At 41.8% G+C, this 20759-nt stretch overlaps 1 protein-coding gene across 7 annotated transcripts in view; it reads left to right on the top strand.

Moving 5' to 3' along the window:
• The window catches only part of HTR4 (5-hydroxytryptamine receptor 4), a 155075-nt gene that overhangs the window by 65419 nt on the left and 68897 nt on the right, over nucleotides 1-20759 (top strand). For all 7 annotated transcript variants that reach the window (XM_053927201.2, XM_053927198.1, XM_071221807.1 and 4 more), the window contains 2 exons: nucleotides 10620-10745; nucleotides 12331-12531. In XM_053927201.2, coding sequence (XP_053783176.1) covers nucleotides 10620-10745; nucleotides 12331-12531 — 327 coding nt within the window. The remainder of the gene's footprint in view (nucleotides 1-10619; nucleotides 10746-12330; nucleotides 12532-20759) is intronic.

Raw genomic sequence — 20759 nt, 5'->3', positions numbered from 1 at the left:
TTTAAAACAAGTGTTTTGTAACACTCCTTGACTCTACTAAAGTGAAATCACGAGTAATGTAACCTATCTGTACACAATTTAAAAATTACCTACATAGTGCCTTAACTGGAATACAAAAAGCAATAAAATGAAAGTGACTTATAATAAAATAGCATGTATTTCATATAAATGTTCATCTACAGTTGAAAACATAATAAAGCAGTCAGATATCTGTGCTTGTATGTTAAATCACCACAAAATGTGGCAACTACCGACAAAGTCTGGTGCAAGCACGTTGTTTTGGCAGCTCCAGTACCGTGAATGGCATTATGACATACAGAGAATACTTAATTTGAACAAAGGGAAACATAATCTTCCTGTCATTTTGTGTATATAAATTACTATACTAAAATATTTGTGTTTATATGTAAAAGATGTTAAGTTCTAGATTAGCTAATTATGAACACAGTTTCCACTCACACAGATGGCTGATAGGACATTCTAAAATCATGGAGAATGGGGGATGTTTTTTTTTTTTTATAAAAGATTGTCCCTCTTATTATAATGTCCCCCTCTGAAATGCCTGGAGTGTTCCTCAATCATTACCACAACCAAAGCCCACGAATATTTCGAACAGCCTGTAGGAGTGGTATCATTTCTACTGAGAGCCACGTGCTAGATTGGTGGACTGGAGGACATACAATTAAAAGTTTTTTAAATTACTAAGGACGAAGTCCATTTAAAAAAAGCTCACCTATCCCTCTACACTCCAGACATGTCAAAAGGCAAAGCTGATCATGTCATGTCCAATGCCAACTTTAAAACAACTTGTGACTCTGCACGGAACTGATGATAGAGACCTAATTACCCAGCCCTTCCTCCTGATCTGACCCTTATTGACCTCCTGCAATGCTACCCACCCTGGCCACCTGCATCCCGGGGTCATGCTGCTCTTCTGTCTTCGGTGGCTGAGTGAGTCATGTCCTTCTCACTACGGCGCTTCCAGCTCTGGCCCCTGACATGTGCTGCCTCTTTTCAGTCCACTCTATTTTCCTTTAAATTACAGCTTCATTATCACTCCCCCAAGAGAGTGTTTTCCAGTCTCCCTCGGGGTCAATGCCACCCTGTGCATTTCTTCTCATAGCTTCCACAGCAGCTATAATTCTACAGACATGCAATTACTGGATTTATGTCTGCTCCAGTAGCCTCTGAGCTCTCCAAGTAATGGAGCCACGCCTTCATTCTCTTCCTAGTGACTGAAATAGAGTGGATTCTCAACTATTCTGTTGAGTGAATATACAAAAGATGTAGTAAATGAAGGCATGGTTGAATGAACAAAGGAGCAAATATACGCCTATAGCGAGGCTGACATTCCTTGGCTACGCCTTGCTGAGTCAGTGAGTTTGTTTGTTTCCGTTAGAGCAGAGCTCACACCCAATGGCTTAGAGAGAAGAATGCTCTCCCATGTGCCCCATCTGGCAAGGGCAGTGTGTTAACCTTCTAGTGTGAAGTGAGAAGGGTTGTGAGTTTGCTGGAAGTGAAAAATCTTCCTGTAGTTTCAAATTCCAGTAATACCTCGAATGAAAAAGTCTCCCATCAGCTTCCACTCCCCTACCCCAAATATTCATTAACAATTTTTTGTGCATTCTTATGGCCATAGCCTCTGAATAGATACAGAGATATCATGCATAGCTCTCCTGGTTTTATTTTCTTTCAAACTCTTATGGTATCATATTGTGTGTATTGGTCTATGATTTTTTAATTTAATTATGTGTTTGGGAGATATTTTTATTACTTTATTAATATTTTATTCTTTATAATTTTATTGATTATATATAAAGATATATAGATATATGTATATATATTCTTTTTTTAAGATTTTATTTATTTATTATTAGAGAGAGGGGAAGGGAAAGAGAAAGAGAGGTAGAGAAACATTAGTGTGTGGTTGCCTCTCATGCACCCCCTACTGGAGACCTCGCCCACAACCCAAGCATGTGCCCTGGATTGGGAATTGAACCGGTGACCCTTTGGTTTGCAGGCCTGCGCTCAATTTACTGAGCCACACCAGCCAGGGCTGTACATATATTCTTTTCATTTTAAAAATAAAATATCTCAAATGTAACAAAAGCTGCTGAGAAAAATGAAAGAATACCTTTGCATCCACGATCCAGCTTGAGATATAAAATATTACAAATGCTTACAGTTGAAACCTCCTCCTGATAAATCTCCTTTCTTTCTGCCCCTGCTCCACAATCACTTTCTTGGTTTCATTGTTTATGAACCCAATGCATCTCTTTATACGTTTTATTATATGGGTATGGATCCCTTCTCATTCTCCTTTCAGTCTGCATAATATCTAAGTGTATCGAGTGCCATGATTTAATTAACCTCTCCCACATTGGTGAACTTTATATTGTTTGCAATGTTCATTCCAGCATTACTCAGTGTGATGACAAACCAACCATCTCAAGAGTGGTGAGTAGGGCCGTGACATGTTCCAACCTAAGCATTTTACCAAGTTCATGCCTCATACTGGGGGAAGAGTTGACTCTTTAAAGAAACAATGGAAGCAGGGAGGCTTGCCGTCACCCAGGAAGAGCATGATGTAGTTAAAACAGGTGGTAATGGGGGAGGAGCTGGGAAAGGGTCAGAATCAGGAGCCCGTTCTAAGGTAGAGGGATCAGGATTTGTTGACATAGGTGAGGTATGAGAGGAAGAGACCTGTTAAGAATTACCCCAAGGTTTTGGGCCTGAGCAGCTGGAAAACAGAGGGCGAGGGAACTCAAGATTCATTTTGGAAATGTTAAATTAAGCCATCTAATAGACTGATAACTGAAGACGGAGCAGGCAGTCCTGGCTGTCCTCTGGTCTAGGCAAAGGTAACAGAAAGGCCTCGGTCAGGGCATTGGCAGCAGACTGGAGAGAAGTGAAGAGACCTAAGAGGTACTCACAAAATAAATGAACAAACAAAACAGAAACAGTCTCATCCATTCAGAGAACAGACTGAAGGTTGTCAGAGGGGAGGGAGTTTGGGGGGACTGGGTGAAACAGGTGAAGGGATTGAGCAGTGTGGATTGGCAGTTACAAAATAGCCATGGGGATGTAAAGTACAGCACAGGGAATATTGTCAATGATATTGCAATAACTATGTGTGGGTACCAGGTGGCTACTGGAAATATCAGGGGGAACACTTTGTAAAGTATATGACTGTCTAACCACTCTGCTGTACACCTGAAACTAAATCAAAATAATATTGAATGTAAATTATAATTGGAAAAATAAAAAATAATTAAAAAAAGAGATACTCAGAATAAATAATGACAAGTAAAGGAGAAGAAGAAATGGAGTAAAATGCCTGGTTTCTGACTTGGTTACTTAGAATGATGCTGCTTTCTGCTGAGTTAGAAAATCCAGAGAAATGAATGACTCCCAGTTAAATACATTCCTTGTAGTAAGCTCTTAGAGGTCTTAATGTTTCTATACCATATTCTTCTTTAGACCAAACTTATCTCTGGTCCCCAAAGAGCAGGGGTCATCAAACCTGCTTCATAAAGGGTCAGAGAGTAAACAGTCTCAGCCTTTATAAGACACACGGTCTCTGTGTGGCTTATAAAAGTATATAGCTACACTTACTCAGCTATGCCTTTGTAGTGGAAAGCAGCCATAGAAAATACATATGTGATTGAGTGTGACTGTTCCAATGAAGTCTTATTTACAAAAACAGGCAGTGGGCTGGATTTGGCCCCTTGGCTGATGTTTGGCAGTGCCTGCAGTAGAGCAACATGAAGCAGTTTCATCTTTCATCTGAGCATAAGATTCTTACACTGTCAGAAGCAGAGGTGAGGAGAGAAATCATAATACTTAGCAAGAGCAAGCCAGGGACAGAGCTGGATCCATTAGTCAGTAGGTCCAGAGATAGAGGCCATCAGTAAGAAAGGAATGGGGAGCAGGTTGTTATCAAAGTTATGGGAAATTCTGCTTCTCCTCAAGCCCTTATCCTTGGGGTAAATGATTGACCACACTGGAGAGGCCCCATGTGGTCCACATTTTCCCCTGGGCTGGATTTCTCATAACCACAAGATTAATTTCAAGGAAATGATCAGCCAAATACTGAAAACATGCCACGTGTATTATTCCAATGGAAGCCATTTCTGTATCTGATGAACATATGGCATCCTGAACAACGTGGGTAAAGGGATGTTTGCAAAATGAACCAGAGACCCTACACTGAATCTGAGTATAAAAATATACTGTAAAGAAAAAAAATCTATTTCTGAACTGTTTGCTCATTCTCAATTTTGAAAGACTAGATTTCTTAAAGTGAGACTCATCTCGAAGGTATAATTTACTGGCACTTATCATTGACCATTTGGTTTCCAGGAAGAGTGGAAGCCCTGGTCATTAACAAACTGTGAGGCAGTGAGAATCCTCCCAAATGTAGACCTCAGCTTGTCACATACATTTTGGCATGGCTTGACATTCAGGTATGGCTTCAGAGAACAGTGGCTTTGATCCTGATATCCTTTGTATTCCTTGCAGCTTTTAACTTCCTTATACTTTATTCAGATAGGTCCTCTTTGGGCTTTGAAGTTTTTCTCAAGCCCAATACGTGTGATCTTTGAGGCCCTGGAAAAGTCAATTAAGATCTTGTCACAAGAATTTTCCTCCATGTGTTTACATTAGAAAAAGACCTGACCTCCTCAGCTGTGCACCAACCACCTGCCTTCCTGCTCTCCTCTGCAGGGTCTTCAAAAACAATCCAAAGAGTCCTTTTACAACTGCATTGAAACTCTATTATGCATTATTTCTATCCCATAAGGATTTCTTTTTCCCCTGCCTTTTCTGTAGCCAGCATATTTTTACAAGGTATTTTAAGCTGTCATCATCAACATTTTGGATACTAAGTTTCTAGACAAAAAACAAGCAAATAAACAAACTTTAGCATGTCTTTTTTTAAAGGAAATTTATTCAATTTCAAATGAGCATGTTTACAACTTTTAGTGGGAAAAGTACTGGACTTACAATCAGAATGTGCAGGTCTAAATCCCAGGTCCACGACTTGATAGTTGTAGGATCTTACCTCTCTTAACCATGCTGAGCACCCATCTCTTCTGAAAAAAAGAGCATCATGGTACTAAACTACATGGTAATTGTGAAGATGAAATGATTCAACACCAAGAACCTCCTTAGTGTGTTGTTTGCCATATAGTAGGTGCTTGATAAATCAATGTCCAAATCTACCCACTTTTAAGCAGGAAGGTCCAAACTTAGGAGCAAAAGAAAGTAATGTGCAATGAGGGTTAGGGTCAAGGGCATCCTTTACAATGCTCTAGGTCAACATCCTCAAGGTGAGGTCCCCAGACCAATAGCATCAACATTACCTAAGAACTTGTGGGAAATGAAAACTTTGGGGTCCCATGCCAGACATATTGAAATATGGGTGGGTCTGGCAGTCTGTGTTTTAACCAGTGTCACCTCCAGTGTCCCCTGATTACCTCAAGTTTCCTCTAACCCAGAAGTTTTCTATTACACCATCATGTCAGAGCCCTTGATAGTTGTATTACCTGAAGCTGACTCATGAACCAGCAGCATGAGCATCACTGAAGCACATGGGCCTTGTGAGAAATGCAGAATCTCAGCCTCCGTCCCAGACCAAAAGCACCAGAATCTGCATTTTACCAACATCCCCAATATATTCCTGTGAACATTGAAGTGTGAGAGGGTGACTTTGATACACTGATCACAAACTGTATTCCTTATTTCTTTAGTTGTGTACTTGCTTATTGTCTGCTTCTTCAGTCATGTGAATTCCTTAAGGCGGGGGCTTTGTCTACCTTTGTACTGTTGTATCCGAGTACTTAGCCACATCTCCACAGGTAGTTGGCAGTCAATACATATTTGATAAATTAAACATTTAATCTGCCTTCCTTAATTGATCCATGAAAAAACTGAGGAGCAGAAAGGGCAAGTGATATTTCAAAGTTACATGGCTGTTCTGAATAAGGCCAGTGCAAAAAGAAAAGAAGGAAAGAAGGAGGGAGGGAGGGAAGGGGGGGGGTAAAGAGAGAGAGAGAGAAGACAGAAAGAAAGAAAGAGAGAAAGAAAAAAGAGAGAGAAAAGAGGAAAAGTATTCTGAGTATTGTGTATGTGTGTTCTGGGTGGTATAACAAAGCATGGCCTAAAACATCTTTAGCTATTATCCCCGTATGGTCTTTTAATATTAATAACAATGATTACTTATTTATAATATACTTTGTCATTTACAGTCCCCTTTCACACACACTTTCACTTAGGGTTCTATGTGGAAATTTACCCAGAATCATTATTGTAGGCTTTCTTTTATTAAGAACAGAGAAAAGGGAAAATAGAACCAACAAGTTTGTGGAGTTTGTTTATTAATGGACCAAGAGATCCCTGAAAAAGGAAAAAAAGAAGAAAAAAGTAAACTTTCCCATAAGAGTAACCTTAAAAGAACCTAACCTGTCTAGTAGACTGGACAGAACTCTTCGGTCAGATGGGAACGGTCTGGAAGTGGCTAACATTCTGGGAAGCTGTCAGAGGTAACCCAAGGGTCTAACGTGGATTTAACAGAAGTGATTCCTAATTTATTTTTATTTTCATTACTGGCCTTAACATTTAGTTCCACAGACATTTCTGCCTAATTAAAAAAGCTCCTTCTGTGGTTAAATTATGCTTGTCACTCACAGTTTAAAGTTCAGCTATTTCTAGCTCCTAATTGGCATGCCACAAATGAACCATAACATTGAACTTGGGGCTCTCTGACCCTGACGTTCCCAGTTGGTTTGAAATACACCTTCTCTGGAGCCAGAGATGTGCATCACAGACTCTGAAACTGTTTTTTTTTTTTTCTCCTACAAGAGGAAAGGAAGTGCAGGGAGATGGTTCTAATGGTAAGACTCAGCTGATGGACAATCCGTTTTCTAAGGATATGTTCAGGCTATTGACCACAGACAAGAAGGGGACCTAAAATCAGCCAGTCTCACCTGCTTCCAATATAGTGTCCTGATGTGTGGTCATCCATGTACTCTTTTTTGTTGTGATAAATTATGTATAACAAAATTTGTCATTAATACATAAAATAACCATTTTGAATGTACAATTCAGTGACAATAAGTACATTCACAATGGTGTGCAACCATCACCACTACCCATTTCCAGAAATTTTGCGTTGTCCCAAACAGAAACTCTACTCATTAAATAATTCCCCATTCCCTCCTCTCTTCATTTGCCTATTCTAGGCTCTTCATGTCAGTGGAATGATACAATATTTATCAGTTTATGTCCAGTTTATTTCACTTCGCACAGTATGTTTAAGGTTTAATCCATGTGACAGCATGTATCAGAAATTTATGACTGAATAAAATTCCATAGGATGTACATACCACATTCTGTTTATTTATCTGTCGATGGACACTTGGGTTGTTTCTACCTTTTGGCTACTGTGAATAATGCTTCTATGAACATTGGTGTGTATGTATCTATTCAAGTCCCTGCTTTCAATTAAATCTATGTTCAGCCTTTTGAGAAACCACTGAACTGTTTTCCACAGCAGCTGTACCATGTTACATTCCCACCAGCAATCCACAAAGGTGCCAATTTCTCTGCACATGTTATTTTTCATTTTTATTTTGATTATATAGTAGCCATCCTAATGGGTGTGAAGTGGTATCTCATTGACATCTAGGCATTGCTTTAATTTTTCACTTTTTTAGATTTTGTTTATTCATTTTTTGAGAGAGGGGAAGGGAGGGAGAAAAAGATGGAGAGAAACATTCATCAGTTGCCTCTTGCACACCCCCAACTGGGGACCTGGCCTGCAACCCAGGCATGTGCCCTGACTGGGAATGGAACTGGTGACCTTTTGGTTCACAGGCTGGCACTTAATCCACTGAGCCATGTCAGCCAAGGTGACATCTAGGCATTCTTAAACACTTTCTGAGCTGGGAGCTCAAAACAGGACCAGGAAACCATTGCTTGTCATCCCTAGTTGTCAGGAAGTCCTTATTAGCATGTCTACAGCTTGCCCTCCTCTGTCAGTGATTGTCAACCTTGGTTGCACGTTAGAGTCAACTGGGAACAATTCCAATATTTAAGCTACAGCCCAGGCTAATTAAATCAGCATCTTTGAGGGTGGGACCCTAATATCAACATTTCTAAGGCTCCTCAGGTCATTTCAATGTGCAGCCAAAGTTGAGAACCAACTCATTTGGAAGCCGGCCCACCCCTCCCACTTCCTTACACCATCTGCAGTGCCTAAAGTGTGACACACCTGTCACTGGGCCTTCCCTGGTCACCCTGGTAAATAGCAGTCATCCACCTCATGCTGGCAGTCCTGTCCTGCTTTCTTCCTAGACTTTTTGCTATAACATGGATTACCAGCTGATGTTTAATATAAATTCTTTCTATCTACCCATTGTCTGCTCTCTGTTCTGCTTATTTTTGCTTTCCTAGGACATATAACAATGCCTAGTGCAGAGAAGGTGCTCAGAAAGTATTGTTGAATGGATGCTTGCACAGATCTCTTATTTCAAATGACAGCTCTTCAGATAGTTAAAAATAGCTTTTGTGTCTCGTACTGGGTATTCGCTGGGTGAAATCTCCTCTGTGCCTTCAATCAGTTTTCAAAGACATTGAAGGATAAACTTGATTATTAGGAATACAATATGTCTTTCTTTCACTCAATAAGCAAATAATTGAGCACTTCCTAGGAACTTCACATACCTCTGAACTACAGATACTATAGAGTAGGCTGTGCCTAGCACTGGGAATTGTGCTGGAAAAGGTAAGTGAAGTCGATCTGGGGGATGGGGGTGGGCACAGACAAGAATCAGTAGCAGAAGTCATTTCATATAACAATAAATGCTATAAAGAAAATGAAAAATGTGGACTGTGACACATTAAGTGGGGGGTTAGCTTTAGTTTGAGACTGAAGGGCAGGAATAAGCATTCCAGGGAGAAGGCACAGCTGATACAGAGGCCTGGAGGACAACAAGTTTCAGAGGGACTCTGAGTCAGAGCCTCTGAGAAGGACAAGGAAAAAGCCACTGCTACCTCCTTTGTTAGACACTTTACCTCAGTTAACATGGCCTAAGGTCAAATTAGTTTTGGGTAGCCACAACACCCTATGAAGGTCTTCTTTCTCATTGAATTAAATCTCCCCTATCCAATATTAATACTGCTGATAGTTGGGATTTAGGTGTGGGAGGGTGATTTAGATGAACTTACCTCTGATTTCTTTTCATCTGAACCCTAGCCAAACAGACCATCAATCAATCAATCAGTTAAGAAAAACACTTGTCAGCAGAGTAGAGGGACACTCTAGTTCTTCTGTCACTGTAACAGTGGTTCCTTATTCTAGTCAGCATCTCGTCCTTTGTGCCAGGCCCGGTGGGAAGAGTTTTGGACAAGGCCAGAGCCAGGATGTGCTGGGCTGCTACCATTTGGGGCCAGCAGCCATATCTTGGTTTCCAGTCGAAGGAGTTCAGTAAAGACAGATATTTCTTGATTCTTGGAACCCTGTGAGTCCAGTAGTGGGCTTACGGGGCAGGCAGTCTCTTCCAGACCAGCTGTCAAAATGCTCTGACAACTTAGGGCCTCTCTCTGGGCCTCAGCTGCTTATATTGAAAGGTGAGGTTTTAGGCTGAGAATTTTAAGAGTCTTTGAAACTTAATTTAAAAAGAACTCTTCATTACTCTAATAGAAATAAGACCTTTTTTTCCCCCTGTAGCTTCTTACTAATCTGCAGACATTATGCTTTTCTCTTGATAGGGGACACTCACTTCCAAGTTTAATAAAATAAAGTGATTTATACTAGGACAGCAGTATTTATAGATTCAGATCAGAACCAACATTGGCAGGAACACAACTTTGAACTGTTATGGTGGGCAACAAAAGAAATGTGGTTTTAGGGCAGTGAAATGAATTCCTACGTTTATTGATTGGCTGCTGCCTTTCCAATGGACTTCACAGAATCTGAGGCCATTTTGGCTAGGTCAGCTATATAAGAACAATCTGCAAGCCACAGCCTGTTACAAGACAGTTCACCTGTACACAGCAGCTTCTGCACAGGCTGAGATGGGATCCGGAAAACAGGGTGGCCTTTGTATTCATGCAGACCTGGTTCAATATCTACCATTCATCCATCCAATACCACCTTTCCTTCCTCCAGTAAGTGTGAATGACAAATTGGAATTGACTTTATCAACAGATGAGACATGAAGTCCCTGCGTCTCGGAGCTCACTAGGTAGGTAGGTGCACAAAACAGGGATCAACCAAATACATTTGTGAGCACAAGCTGAGGAAGCACAAGCTGATGAAGCACTCTGAAGGGAAGCCACGAGGGCTCTGGTGGAGAATAATGGTGCAATCTCGGGTAGTTCATTTATGTCTCTGAGCCTCCTCCTCCCTGTTATGCAAGACTCCACTAAGGTAATCATGTAAAGTGACAGGTGCACACAGTGGCATATATTAGGTGCACAATAAATGTGTGTTGCAGCTGCAAATGATGAAGTTACCTTCCTGAAGATGAATGAAGGAAAGATGAAATTTCTTGCCTGTGTCTCTGGGTTTCCTTCAGTTCTTTGTGTGTCTGTCTGTCTGTCTGTGTGTCTTCCAGTTCCAAGGAGGGTTTCAGGTCAGTGGAGAAGGTTGTGCTGCTCACGTTTCTCTCAGCGGTGATCCTGATGGCCATCTTGGGCAACCTTCTGGTGATGGTGGCTGTGTGCAGGGACCGGCAGCTCAGGTGAGTAGCATGAGGAAACCTGGGTGGTATTCCGGGCTCTCCATGGAGAGTTGGGGTCTGAACTTCTTATTTCCATTATAATTTGTCATTACAAAAGGGGGAAAAATCCATGGGAACAATGTTTGGAAATAGAGCAAGGAAAAAAGATCAGACACAATCCCACAACTCTAACATGACCACTGCAAACACTTAAGTGAGTTTCCATCCTGTATTTTTCCCTGTGTTTAACTTGGTTGGGTTTTTTAGAAGTTGTGATCACTATATGTACATACCGTATTTTGCCATGTATAATGCACACCTTTCTGCCCACATTTTTTGGGGAAAATAAGGATGCCCATTATACGTAGGTAGTACTAATTCTGTATCTATATAAATGTTTTAAATTCTTTTATTTATGCTTCTTCATTAAAAGTGTAACTCTAGAAAGCTTACTGCTAGATATCTGTATGCAAAATATTACCCTGGAATATGGTAATTAGTTTTGATTCTATATATAAATAAATACAAATTAAATTAAAAAATTAATACACAGCAAAATATGGTATGTTGAGAGCACATCTAATCTAACCTCCCCACTTTATCAGTTGGTTCACAGAAGGAGTGGCCAATTAGTGACCAATCTAGGATTTAAACCTGGGTCTTTGACTCCTCCCACTTCATCAGTCTGAACCCTGGTGGCAATTAAGATCACCTGCAGACCTTTCAAAAACTGCTACTGTGTAGTATGAGTACATCTCATGAAATATTTTGGACATACTTATACTAAATAATATTCATTATTAATCTGAAAGTGAAATTTAACAGGGTGTCCTACACTTTATCTGGCAGCTCTGGGGGGTGGATGTGTGTGTTAATCACCCCGAATTGCTGAACTAGTCAATCTGGAGTGTAACTTTGGCACCAATATTTGTGAAAATTCACTGGGTGATTCCAGCGTGCAACCTGGATGGAGAGCCACCAGGCCCTGAGAATGGGGATAAAAGATGTCGTCCTGCCTTACGTACTGCCTTCCTCTCTAAGCATGGCCATTGTCAATCCAGTATGGTGCAACAAGGCATAAAAGCACACTTCTGATCAGTGTCCCAAATGTGGGGCATGTGGCGGTCAGTCCAAGAGCGAGAAACAGTGGAGTGTGACGCCATTTGTGAGGGGTGCCCCTTGGGAGGTTCCCTGAGAGTGACCAGACCGAGGCCTGTAAGACTAGTGGGGTGCAGTTAGGCTGACAGTAGGGAGAGAGAGCACCCTCTAGAGTGGCCCTTGGGAGTCACTCCATACACAGGGGACTCAGATCAGGCCAGTGCAGCCACAGGGGAGAGGAGGAGAGGGCTTTGGGTGCGAGAGGAGTGAGGAGTCTGGAGAATTTAGGAGTGGCCAGACCACAAAGGGTCTTTCCAGCCATGTTGCAGAAGCGGAAACTGAACCTTATGGGATACGTTACATGTTTGACTTTCTTTTCTTTTTCCTCCCTCCCATCTTTCTTTCTTTCTTTGCTTTCCTTTCTGCCTCTTTTCTCTCTTGCTCCTTTTTCCCAAACTCCCTTCCTTCGTCCCTCCCCTGCCTTTTCCTTATACTTTTTCACTCACAGGAAAATAAAAACCAACTATTTCATTGTCTCTCTTGCCTTTGCGGATTTGCTGGTGTCCGTGCTGGTGATGCCCTTCGGTGCCATTGAGCTGGTCCAGGACATCTGGATTTATGGGGAGATGTTTTGCCTCGTCCGGACATCTCTAGACGTCCTGCTCACAACAGCATCCATTTTTCACCTGTGCTGCATTTCTCTGGACAGGTAAGGCCAGAGCAACATGCCCAGTGGGGTCTGGACTGGAGCAATGGCCTGGTGACTATTGGGGTGTGTCTTTCTTCCCTAATTTGTTAGAAATGAGTCTTAGAGTCATTAATCTGATTGTTCACATACTCCTTCACTTTCCAGCCTTTGCAGAGGGCACTCTCGGAGGTCTTGTGGACACAGAGGTTAGGAGGGCCTTGGCCTTGCCTACAAGGGGCTTACAGTGTAGGTAGAGACAGGTGCCAGCCCTCAGGTTTACCGTAGAGCTCTCAATTGTACACTAGTGGCATGAACCAAGCTCTGAGGGGGCTGAGTGCTAAGAATTAATACATCTGCCTGGTAGGCAGCAGGGGTGGTTCTATGTTTGAACATGACCTTCTCCTGAAAGTGTGCTGTATCATAATTTTAGGCGTGTGTTTAGGTATTTCCCTGTGACTATGGAGACTCTTTTCCAGAAAGTTAAAGATCATAATAAAATCCCCCAAAACCCAGGGCTAGCGTTTTATTCTGTTGCATGATTTTGTTCTTTTTCTTCACACTTGACTTCAGGAAGCCTAATGATTTTCATCTTTGCCTCATTTGTGGAGATATAGGTATTTTAGTTGTATCAGTACTTTTTGTTGACTAATTCTAGCTCATGTGTATCTAACAGTAAAGAAATAATGCAACTCAAAAGTCAGAGGATTATCTGAACATATGTGGCCAGCACTGCAGCCATATCTGAGGGGTTGCTTCTCAAAAGAAAGTGTGGTGTGCAAATCACATTATCAGAATTACCAAGGACAATCTCTCACTGTCTCTTCAGAGTCCAACAGACCAGTTTTTCCTCCTGTTTCTTTCATTGAAGAACAGGAAAAGTAGTTGGCTAAAATCAAAGACTGTGGTATATCTAAACTATGTGCCTTTCAACACTAAAATCCAAGTCTCCCAGAGAATTACTCAATCAGAAAAGTCTTTAGGGACTGAGTCCACCTGGGGGAACAGCAGATTGAGAGCCATCCCATGGGACAAGTGCTCAGTGACTGGAATGGCAGGCATGACAATCTAGGTTATAAAAAGTGTGCTTGCTGTCTCCTCTCTCTGTCTCTGTTTTTTCCCTCTGCCAAGAACTTACAGTTGAATATGCTTAAGTTAAATGCATATATAATGAGATTCCATCTATAACTAGAGATGATGATGTTGATAAAATGGAACTGTTGGTTGACAGCTAGACCAGCTAAATAGTGTGTCACAGTTTGACATTTATATTTATTAGCTTGTTTATAATAATCTGACTTCAGTACATGGATGACTTTTTAAGACAGTATCTATTGTATGAAAGTTCACATCAGAAAAAAATACAAGGTAAGGAAGTAGAAAAAACATAGACATCCTCCAAGGTAGCCTGCATGTGGTCATTGCTCAAATGAACCTGGAGAAGGCAAAGCTGAGGGATCAGGGCAACTGGAGGTGACCTTGAGGTTTGGGCAGAAGCAAGGGGAAGAAAATGAACCAGGTAGGGAGTGAAGAATGGAAGGAAGAGTAGAATCTCTTTCTGATGTGGAGTTCACTCCCGGCAGCTCTGACAGAAGGGGTAAAGGTTTCCTATATAGATTTGGCTTCAGAGTCCCATATTAACTGTCAAGTTCTTTCGAAACCATGAAATTTTTCCTGAGTTGTCACGAAGCAGTGTGAGCTGGTCATTAAGAACCATCTGCTTAAGAACTGAAGATTTGGTTCAAATCCCAGATCTGCCCCGGTTTAGCTCTGAGATTGGTGATAAGTTTATCAAGCCTTTCTGAGTCTCGGTTTTCTCATCTCTAAAAACGGGGGCAATGACACCTATTTTATAGGGTTGCAGTTAGGATTAAGTTAGATAATCCATTCAAGGCATAGCATTGGCCCAGCTGGCACAGCGCTCATTGTTAGAGGATGTTAATTTCAGTTTCTCTTAACTATCCATGAAACTCACAATCTTTCTTACCAAACTTGGACACCTATTCTTCTCAGTGAATAGCTCTAGCAGCTGCATCATTCAGAAACCAGATAGTTATTCTTAATGTGCTTTTTCTTTATCCCCTACATTTAAATAATAAGTCCTATTAATTTTCCTTCCTAAACAGAACCCAGTCTGTTTCTCCCCATCTCTATCACCTAAGCCACACTAACGCCATCTTTTGCAGGAGTCACTGCAGCAACCACCTGGTTGTCCCTCCACATCTATTTTATACCCTTCCAAGACACTTGCCTCTCACAAGCCCTCACAGCCATCTTTGAAATATGCAACTCTGATCCTGTCGTTCCTTTGCTGAAAACCATTCAGTGGCTACTCATTGCATTGGGTATCAAGACCAAACTCCTTGGCCTGTAGGGGTTTGTGCTCTTCCCTACATCCCAGCCTCATTTCATGCCCTTTGCCAGCCTTGCTTTCTGGCTGCAGCTACCTTGGCCTTCTTTTTCCCTTTCTAGTGTTCTGTGCTCAGCCGTCTCAAGACCTTGGCTCCTCTCACTGTTTGGAAAGTTCCTTTGCCCCCTCCTCTTCCGTATGCCTTTTAAACCTTAGCTCAAACCTCTCTTGCTGACAGAAGCCCTCTCTGACCCCATCAAACCCATTCTCCTTGGAGACCTTAGTACAATTATGATTAAAACCACACTGAATTTTTCTTAAATGTCTCTGCCTCCCCCAATGGGAGAAAGTGCAAGCATGTGAATAAAGGCAAGGTCCCTGCCCTCATGGAACTTACCTTTTAATGGGGGAGATTGACATTAACCAGTAATTAGGTACCTGCTGACCTAGGTATTTGGTAAACGCTGTTGGACAACTGGAGTGTTCAGCACATTCTCTTTTTGAACAATGCTGCCAATAATTTCATTTTCTTTTTTGATAGCAGACTCAAACACTCCAATGCCATGAGTAAAATGGAGTCAAATGGTTTTGTTTTCCTTTGAGAGCCTGGGTCACTTGCCAGTTGTCTCCCTGTCCCAAGAGTGGTATTTCATTGGGCTGGAAGGTCCACCCTGGACATTGCAGAGCAACAATTTAGCCTGGTAGAGTATGATTGTATTTATCACCTAGCTCTGTTTTTGCCATGTCCCTCCCATGACAGGTGGGCTGGGACAAAGCACAGAGTGAGTGTCTCAGTGAGATGCAATGTCACCATTCATCATGGAACTCCTGCCAAGGTGTCTTGTCCTCCTCTCTAGAGTTGCCGTGAATCTGCGGGAATGACTCATAAGGGGTAGTGCCTGTTGAGCAAGAATGCTCACTGTGATTCCTAATTCCACCCAGATGGCAGACCCCTAGATCAAAGCAGAACATTATGAAACAACATTTCCCGAATGACCATTCTCCATACACGGTGCTTCTGGGTGTTTTGAGAATTGAATCCTATTAATGAAAGCTATTGCCTCATTAAAAATAATTTCCAAAGCATAATTAAAACTCATGCATTCCATAGCATGGATCATGAGAAGTCAAAACTGCATTAAAGAATAAGTTCCATTGCTTATTTTAAAGCTGAGGTTCTGTAGTGAATGAAAACCAACTAAGTATCTGTAACAGAGTAGTTGTTTTAAAAGTGGAACATTCTAATGCAGCCATTAAAACCCATGAGGAATAGCTTTGCGTATTGTCTTAGAAAGATGTCCCTGGTGTGTTGTGTGAGAGAAAAGGAAAGCTAGTTTCAGGCTTAAATGTTTAGAATAATTCCACTTTTATGAAATAAATATGTAGATGTTTATATCTAGGTATACATGAGTGATGGTTATGTGGGGACGGCACTGGAGGTGGTGCTGGCCAGACTGGATGGTCGGTTGGATTAGAGTTGGAAAGCTTTACTTTTACTAATTTTGGAAATATATGTTTGAAGCTGCAATTTTCCTTTGCTGGAATTTAACACTTCTCCAATGCAAGAGTATCCACAGCAACCTTTTAGCTCAGAGAGTGCTCCTGGGCCAGCATATTCCTCATCAATGGAGAATATTCTGACTCCAGTGTTGGGAGATCCCTCTGAAGCCAGAGAGCTATCGGGAATGTGAAAATCCTTCTGAGCAACGTGTTCTCTCTGCTTTCTCACAGGATGCCCTAGATCACACCCCTAAATCCCCCCAGAGAGCTCTCACCACCTCCTGTCAGCAGATTCTCCCTCCTTGGACCTTCACACCCAACTCCATGACCTTGGGTTTGATCTGTTCCAACAATATCTTTTCTAATCATCATCATTTTTTTAAAGAACATAATACCTGAGCATTGTACAAAATGTCATTATTTCACAAGTAAAACATAAAAGCATCCTCAATTCTTTCTCACTGCCTCCATGGCTGTACACTCTAGAGGTAGTGACTGTAAATAGTAGGTCCCTGTAAATTCCATTTTTTTATGTGCAGTAAGCAGACTTGTTTTATGAATACATTTTTAGCTTACCCAATGGACTTATGTTTTAAATTAGCCTTTGAAGAGGGCTTTCCCTGTATATACCCCAATGGATTGCCTGACTGTAGCGTTCTTACCAACTTGCCTTCCAAATGCTATATTAATAAGGTCTTTTTTCAGCAGCATGTGACAGAAAATAAATGAATTGGGTCAATTAGCTCCAAAGTCTGGCTTCAGACATGGCTCTCTCAAGGATTTGAACAATGTCATCCAGTCTAGTGCTCTCCCTGTGTCTCAAGCAACATGAGTCTTAAATTAAGATCCTTAACTCCTGAGTCCACAGCAAGAGAAACCAAAATGCTCTTTCTCAGGGAAGAACTTTGGTTGGCTTTGCTGAAGTCAAACACTCTTCCTTTGACCAGTCATTGTGGTGTGGGGACGACATGTCTGGTTGCTGGGCAGAGATGAGACACCATGACTGTGGGCTTTCCCATAATATATGGAACCGGTGAATGGAAGTTCCTGCTGGAAAGGGAGTTGTTGGACAGATGAGGACAGGCATCAGCTTCTCTTAGGCTCGCCGAAGGACCTACAGGTGTCCTATGAAGCCTCCACAACAAGATACAGATGTGTCATCCCCAACTCTTGGTTATATTGGCTTAAACATCTCTAGACCCTTCCTCTGGTTTTATATGCCATACTCTTCAGACTTAACCATTCTGGTCCTCTTTCTCTGGGGCACTTTGCTCTATATTAGCCATTAAATGCAATTCCCTTTAAAAAATCTATTTCAGCCCACTGAGGATGGCATTCTCTATAGCATTGGAAGGCTTTCTCTTTGACATGTCCATCTATCTGAACTGTCACCCTTCCTCTTGGCAGTGTTTTAACTGCAAAAATCCTCCAGTGCTTTCTCCATCACAGACTTTCTTTGAAAACAGGTTGGCTTTGTAAAATATACAATTCTGAATCAAAGGCTGCACATTTTATCCTGTGCTAGAATTAAGTGTCTCTGCATTTCTTAATGAGATCCCTGGAGCACAACACAATTTCATGTAAATGAAAAGTATCTGCCATTGTGAACTTGTATCACACAATTACATTTGTTCTCCCAGCAGGTTGAGATGCATTTCTGCAAAGAAAGCATGGTATACCTTTCCCCTTCTCATCTGGTCCTTGAGAGCAGGTTCATGCTTTGTACACCACAGTGATATTTGCCTAGTTGAATTTCATGCCAGGGGAAATGAATCTTACTTTTATATTTATTTCATCAAATATTTGTTGAGTGCCTACTAATTGCCAGGAGGTGAGCAGAGAGCCCTGGAAGTGCAGTGGTGAACAATCAGAAAAAACTCTGAGTCAAAGGGACTTTAGTCTAATGGAGAATACAGACAGTTAATAGGCAATTACAGTAAAATTGGGCGTCATTGAAATAGAATAAGGAGAAGTACAAGGAGCTGTTGGAGCACATGGCCTCCAAAGCAGGGATGGCTCTCAGAAGAAGTGATACTGAAGTTGGGATCTGTGGATGATGTACATGTCAGTAGGTGAGGTGTGAGGAATGACAGTTCCAGAAAACAGCATGTGTGAAGCCACAGAGGTTTTTTTAGTGACACATGGTCAACTACAGGTAAATCCTGAGCTTGTCTTTCAGTGCTATTGCTGAGGTGTCCGCAGTCTTCTTTCCCACCTCAGATCCCAATGGCAGCGATCTGCTATCACTTCCTGAGTATGATGTACTTCCTCATAACTCTGTGTTGCTTCTGGTGTCTTGAGTTTCCTTCTTTTTCTTCGTGAACATACACCCTTCTTAAATACTCAGATAAAAAGTGTCACCTTTTCCACCCATTGGCCAGGCTTCATTCCCAAAGGAGATTTATCATTTCTTCCTCTGAGCCCCCATGGAACGTTAAATATAAGCATAGCAGTTATCCCTCATTTTAGTAATTGGCTTATTTTTCTGTATCACCCCAGGCTGCCAGCTCCTTGACAGTCAGCCTCCCTCTCCTCCATTCTTGTGTTCTCCTCACAGGCCCACAGTAGCTGCTTCTTGCATGTTTAGACAGGCAAGTTGTGGTTGTTTGCTATAATTTTGGTGTTAGTTTTTCTGCCCCTTTAGAAGTCTCCATATAGCAAGTGGTTAAAATGAGGCCTGGGGTGCTAGTGTTAGACTGCCTGGATTCAGTGCCAGGTTAACCAGTTATCAGTTGTGTGATTTGGGGGGAGTTACTTAAGTCTTCTGGGTTTTAGCTTTCCATCAGTAAAACGATGTTAATAATAGTATGTTGCATTTGGAGTTTGGAAGGGTAGATTACTGAGTGCATGCTATGAACATAAACCAGGGCCTGGTACCTAGTAAACATTCAGTAAGTGCTAGCTATGAGTATTATGCCATTATTGTTTTCCTTTCCAAACTAGTGGCTGTTGTGGGTTCCTCCCCAAGCACTGAGAGTTGTGTTGAACTTCTTGCTCCATAACTGAGTGTCCTTCAAGGTGAGACCCTAGGCCTTCCAGCCCTGGGTGTTTCTTCTCTGGAGAGGCACCCATCCTATGGCTTCACCTCTGCTCTGGTCTCTACTGCAATCTTATCCCATACAGGCCCTGGGGTCCTCTGTACTCTGTTGAACAGTCTATTCAACATCTTGCCGTAAGCATCTTCCTATTTTCTCAAACCTGAGGTGCTCCAAGTGTGGAAATTTCCATCATAAACTAATGTTCTCTTCCATTTGTTACCTCAAAGGTGCATGTATTAGTCATTTAAGTGTAATTCCTTGAGGTCAGCTTTTACTTAGCTACGTGACCAGCTAGATGACAAATCATAGCTGCATTTTCATAAATATCTTTCAGATACATCTTCTTCTCTTGATTTTTTTCCCCATCCTATTTCTGGATTATTGCAGTGGCTTCTTAGTTATTATCTGTCAAGTTCATCTTTAAGTATGTCTTTTTTTCTGTGTCCTCAGCTCACAAAGCTTGTAGTACACTGCATATTCTCCTTCGTTGACCTGGTAGTGAAGCTTTTGCCTAGTCGTGCCCAGGCACCAGCATGACCAGGGCATGGGCTTCAGCACCTGTAGGTTTAAGTCTCATTTCGTCCATATTCTGGCTATATGATATTGGGCAAGTGGATTCAATTCTCTGGGCCTGAGTATTCAATGTGGATGCTGACAGGTGCTTTGCAAAGTTGTTATGAGGAATTAGATATGACATAGAACACACTTCCTGACACATAATCCCTTCAGTAAATTGGCGGTGTGTGCAGCAGGACCAGGAGTAGTTGTAGCTGCAGAGAAGAAAATGAACAGACACAACACAGTGAGAGAAATGCTGCGTCACAGATACATACAAGGTTCTCTAAAAAACCAGGGCAGAGCTGGGGAACCAGTTCAGATCTCTGACAGAAAAGAGCCTCTTCCTGCACCTTTGGGGGCCAGAAAGAACTTTCCAGGAGATGTGACTGTTGAGCTGAGTCTGGAAAGGACCATGGGACAGCCGCCCAGTGTCTGCAGGCAGACTGCTCAGCTCACATATATAATAAAGTAGATCTTGCTGACCTTCATGTGCGCCCAGTTAGCCCTGCCAAAATGTTTTCAGGTGACATTTTTGGCAGATTATCCTTTTCCCTTTGGTCTATGATAACTCAGTAGGGCACTTTTCCAGCCAGCTGGTACTCCCCTTCTTGCAAGTTTTCTTATCAGGATGGCACAGAAGAATATTTAACAGAGGAACATAGTAAACTTTATACCCGCAGATTGCATATGGGACTGTGATTCCTGCAAAGGCTCCATCCAATGTTCTCTAGATCTCTACAGAAAGGAGTCTCTCCCTGTCCCCCACCCCCGTCATTTTTCCTTCCTGAAACCTTAAGTTCTCCCTC

This window comes from Desmodus rotundus, chromosome 6 (genome assembly GCF_022682495.2).
Source record: "Desmodus rotundus isolate HL8 chromosome 6, HLdesRot8A.1, whole genome shotgun sequence".
In the NCBI taxonomy this organism is placed as follows: Eukaryota; Metazoa; Chordata; class Mammalia; order Chiroptera; family Phyllostomidae; genus Desmodus; species Desmodus rotundus.
This window is presented reverse-complemented; position numbering and strand designations above follow the sequence as displayed.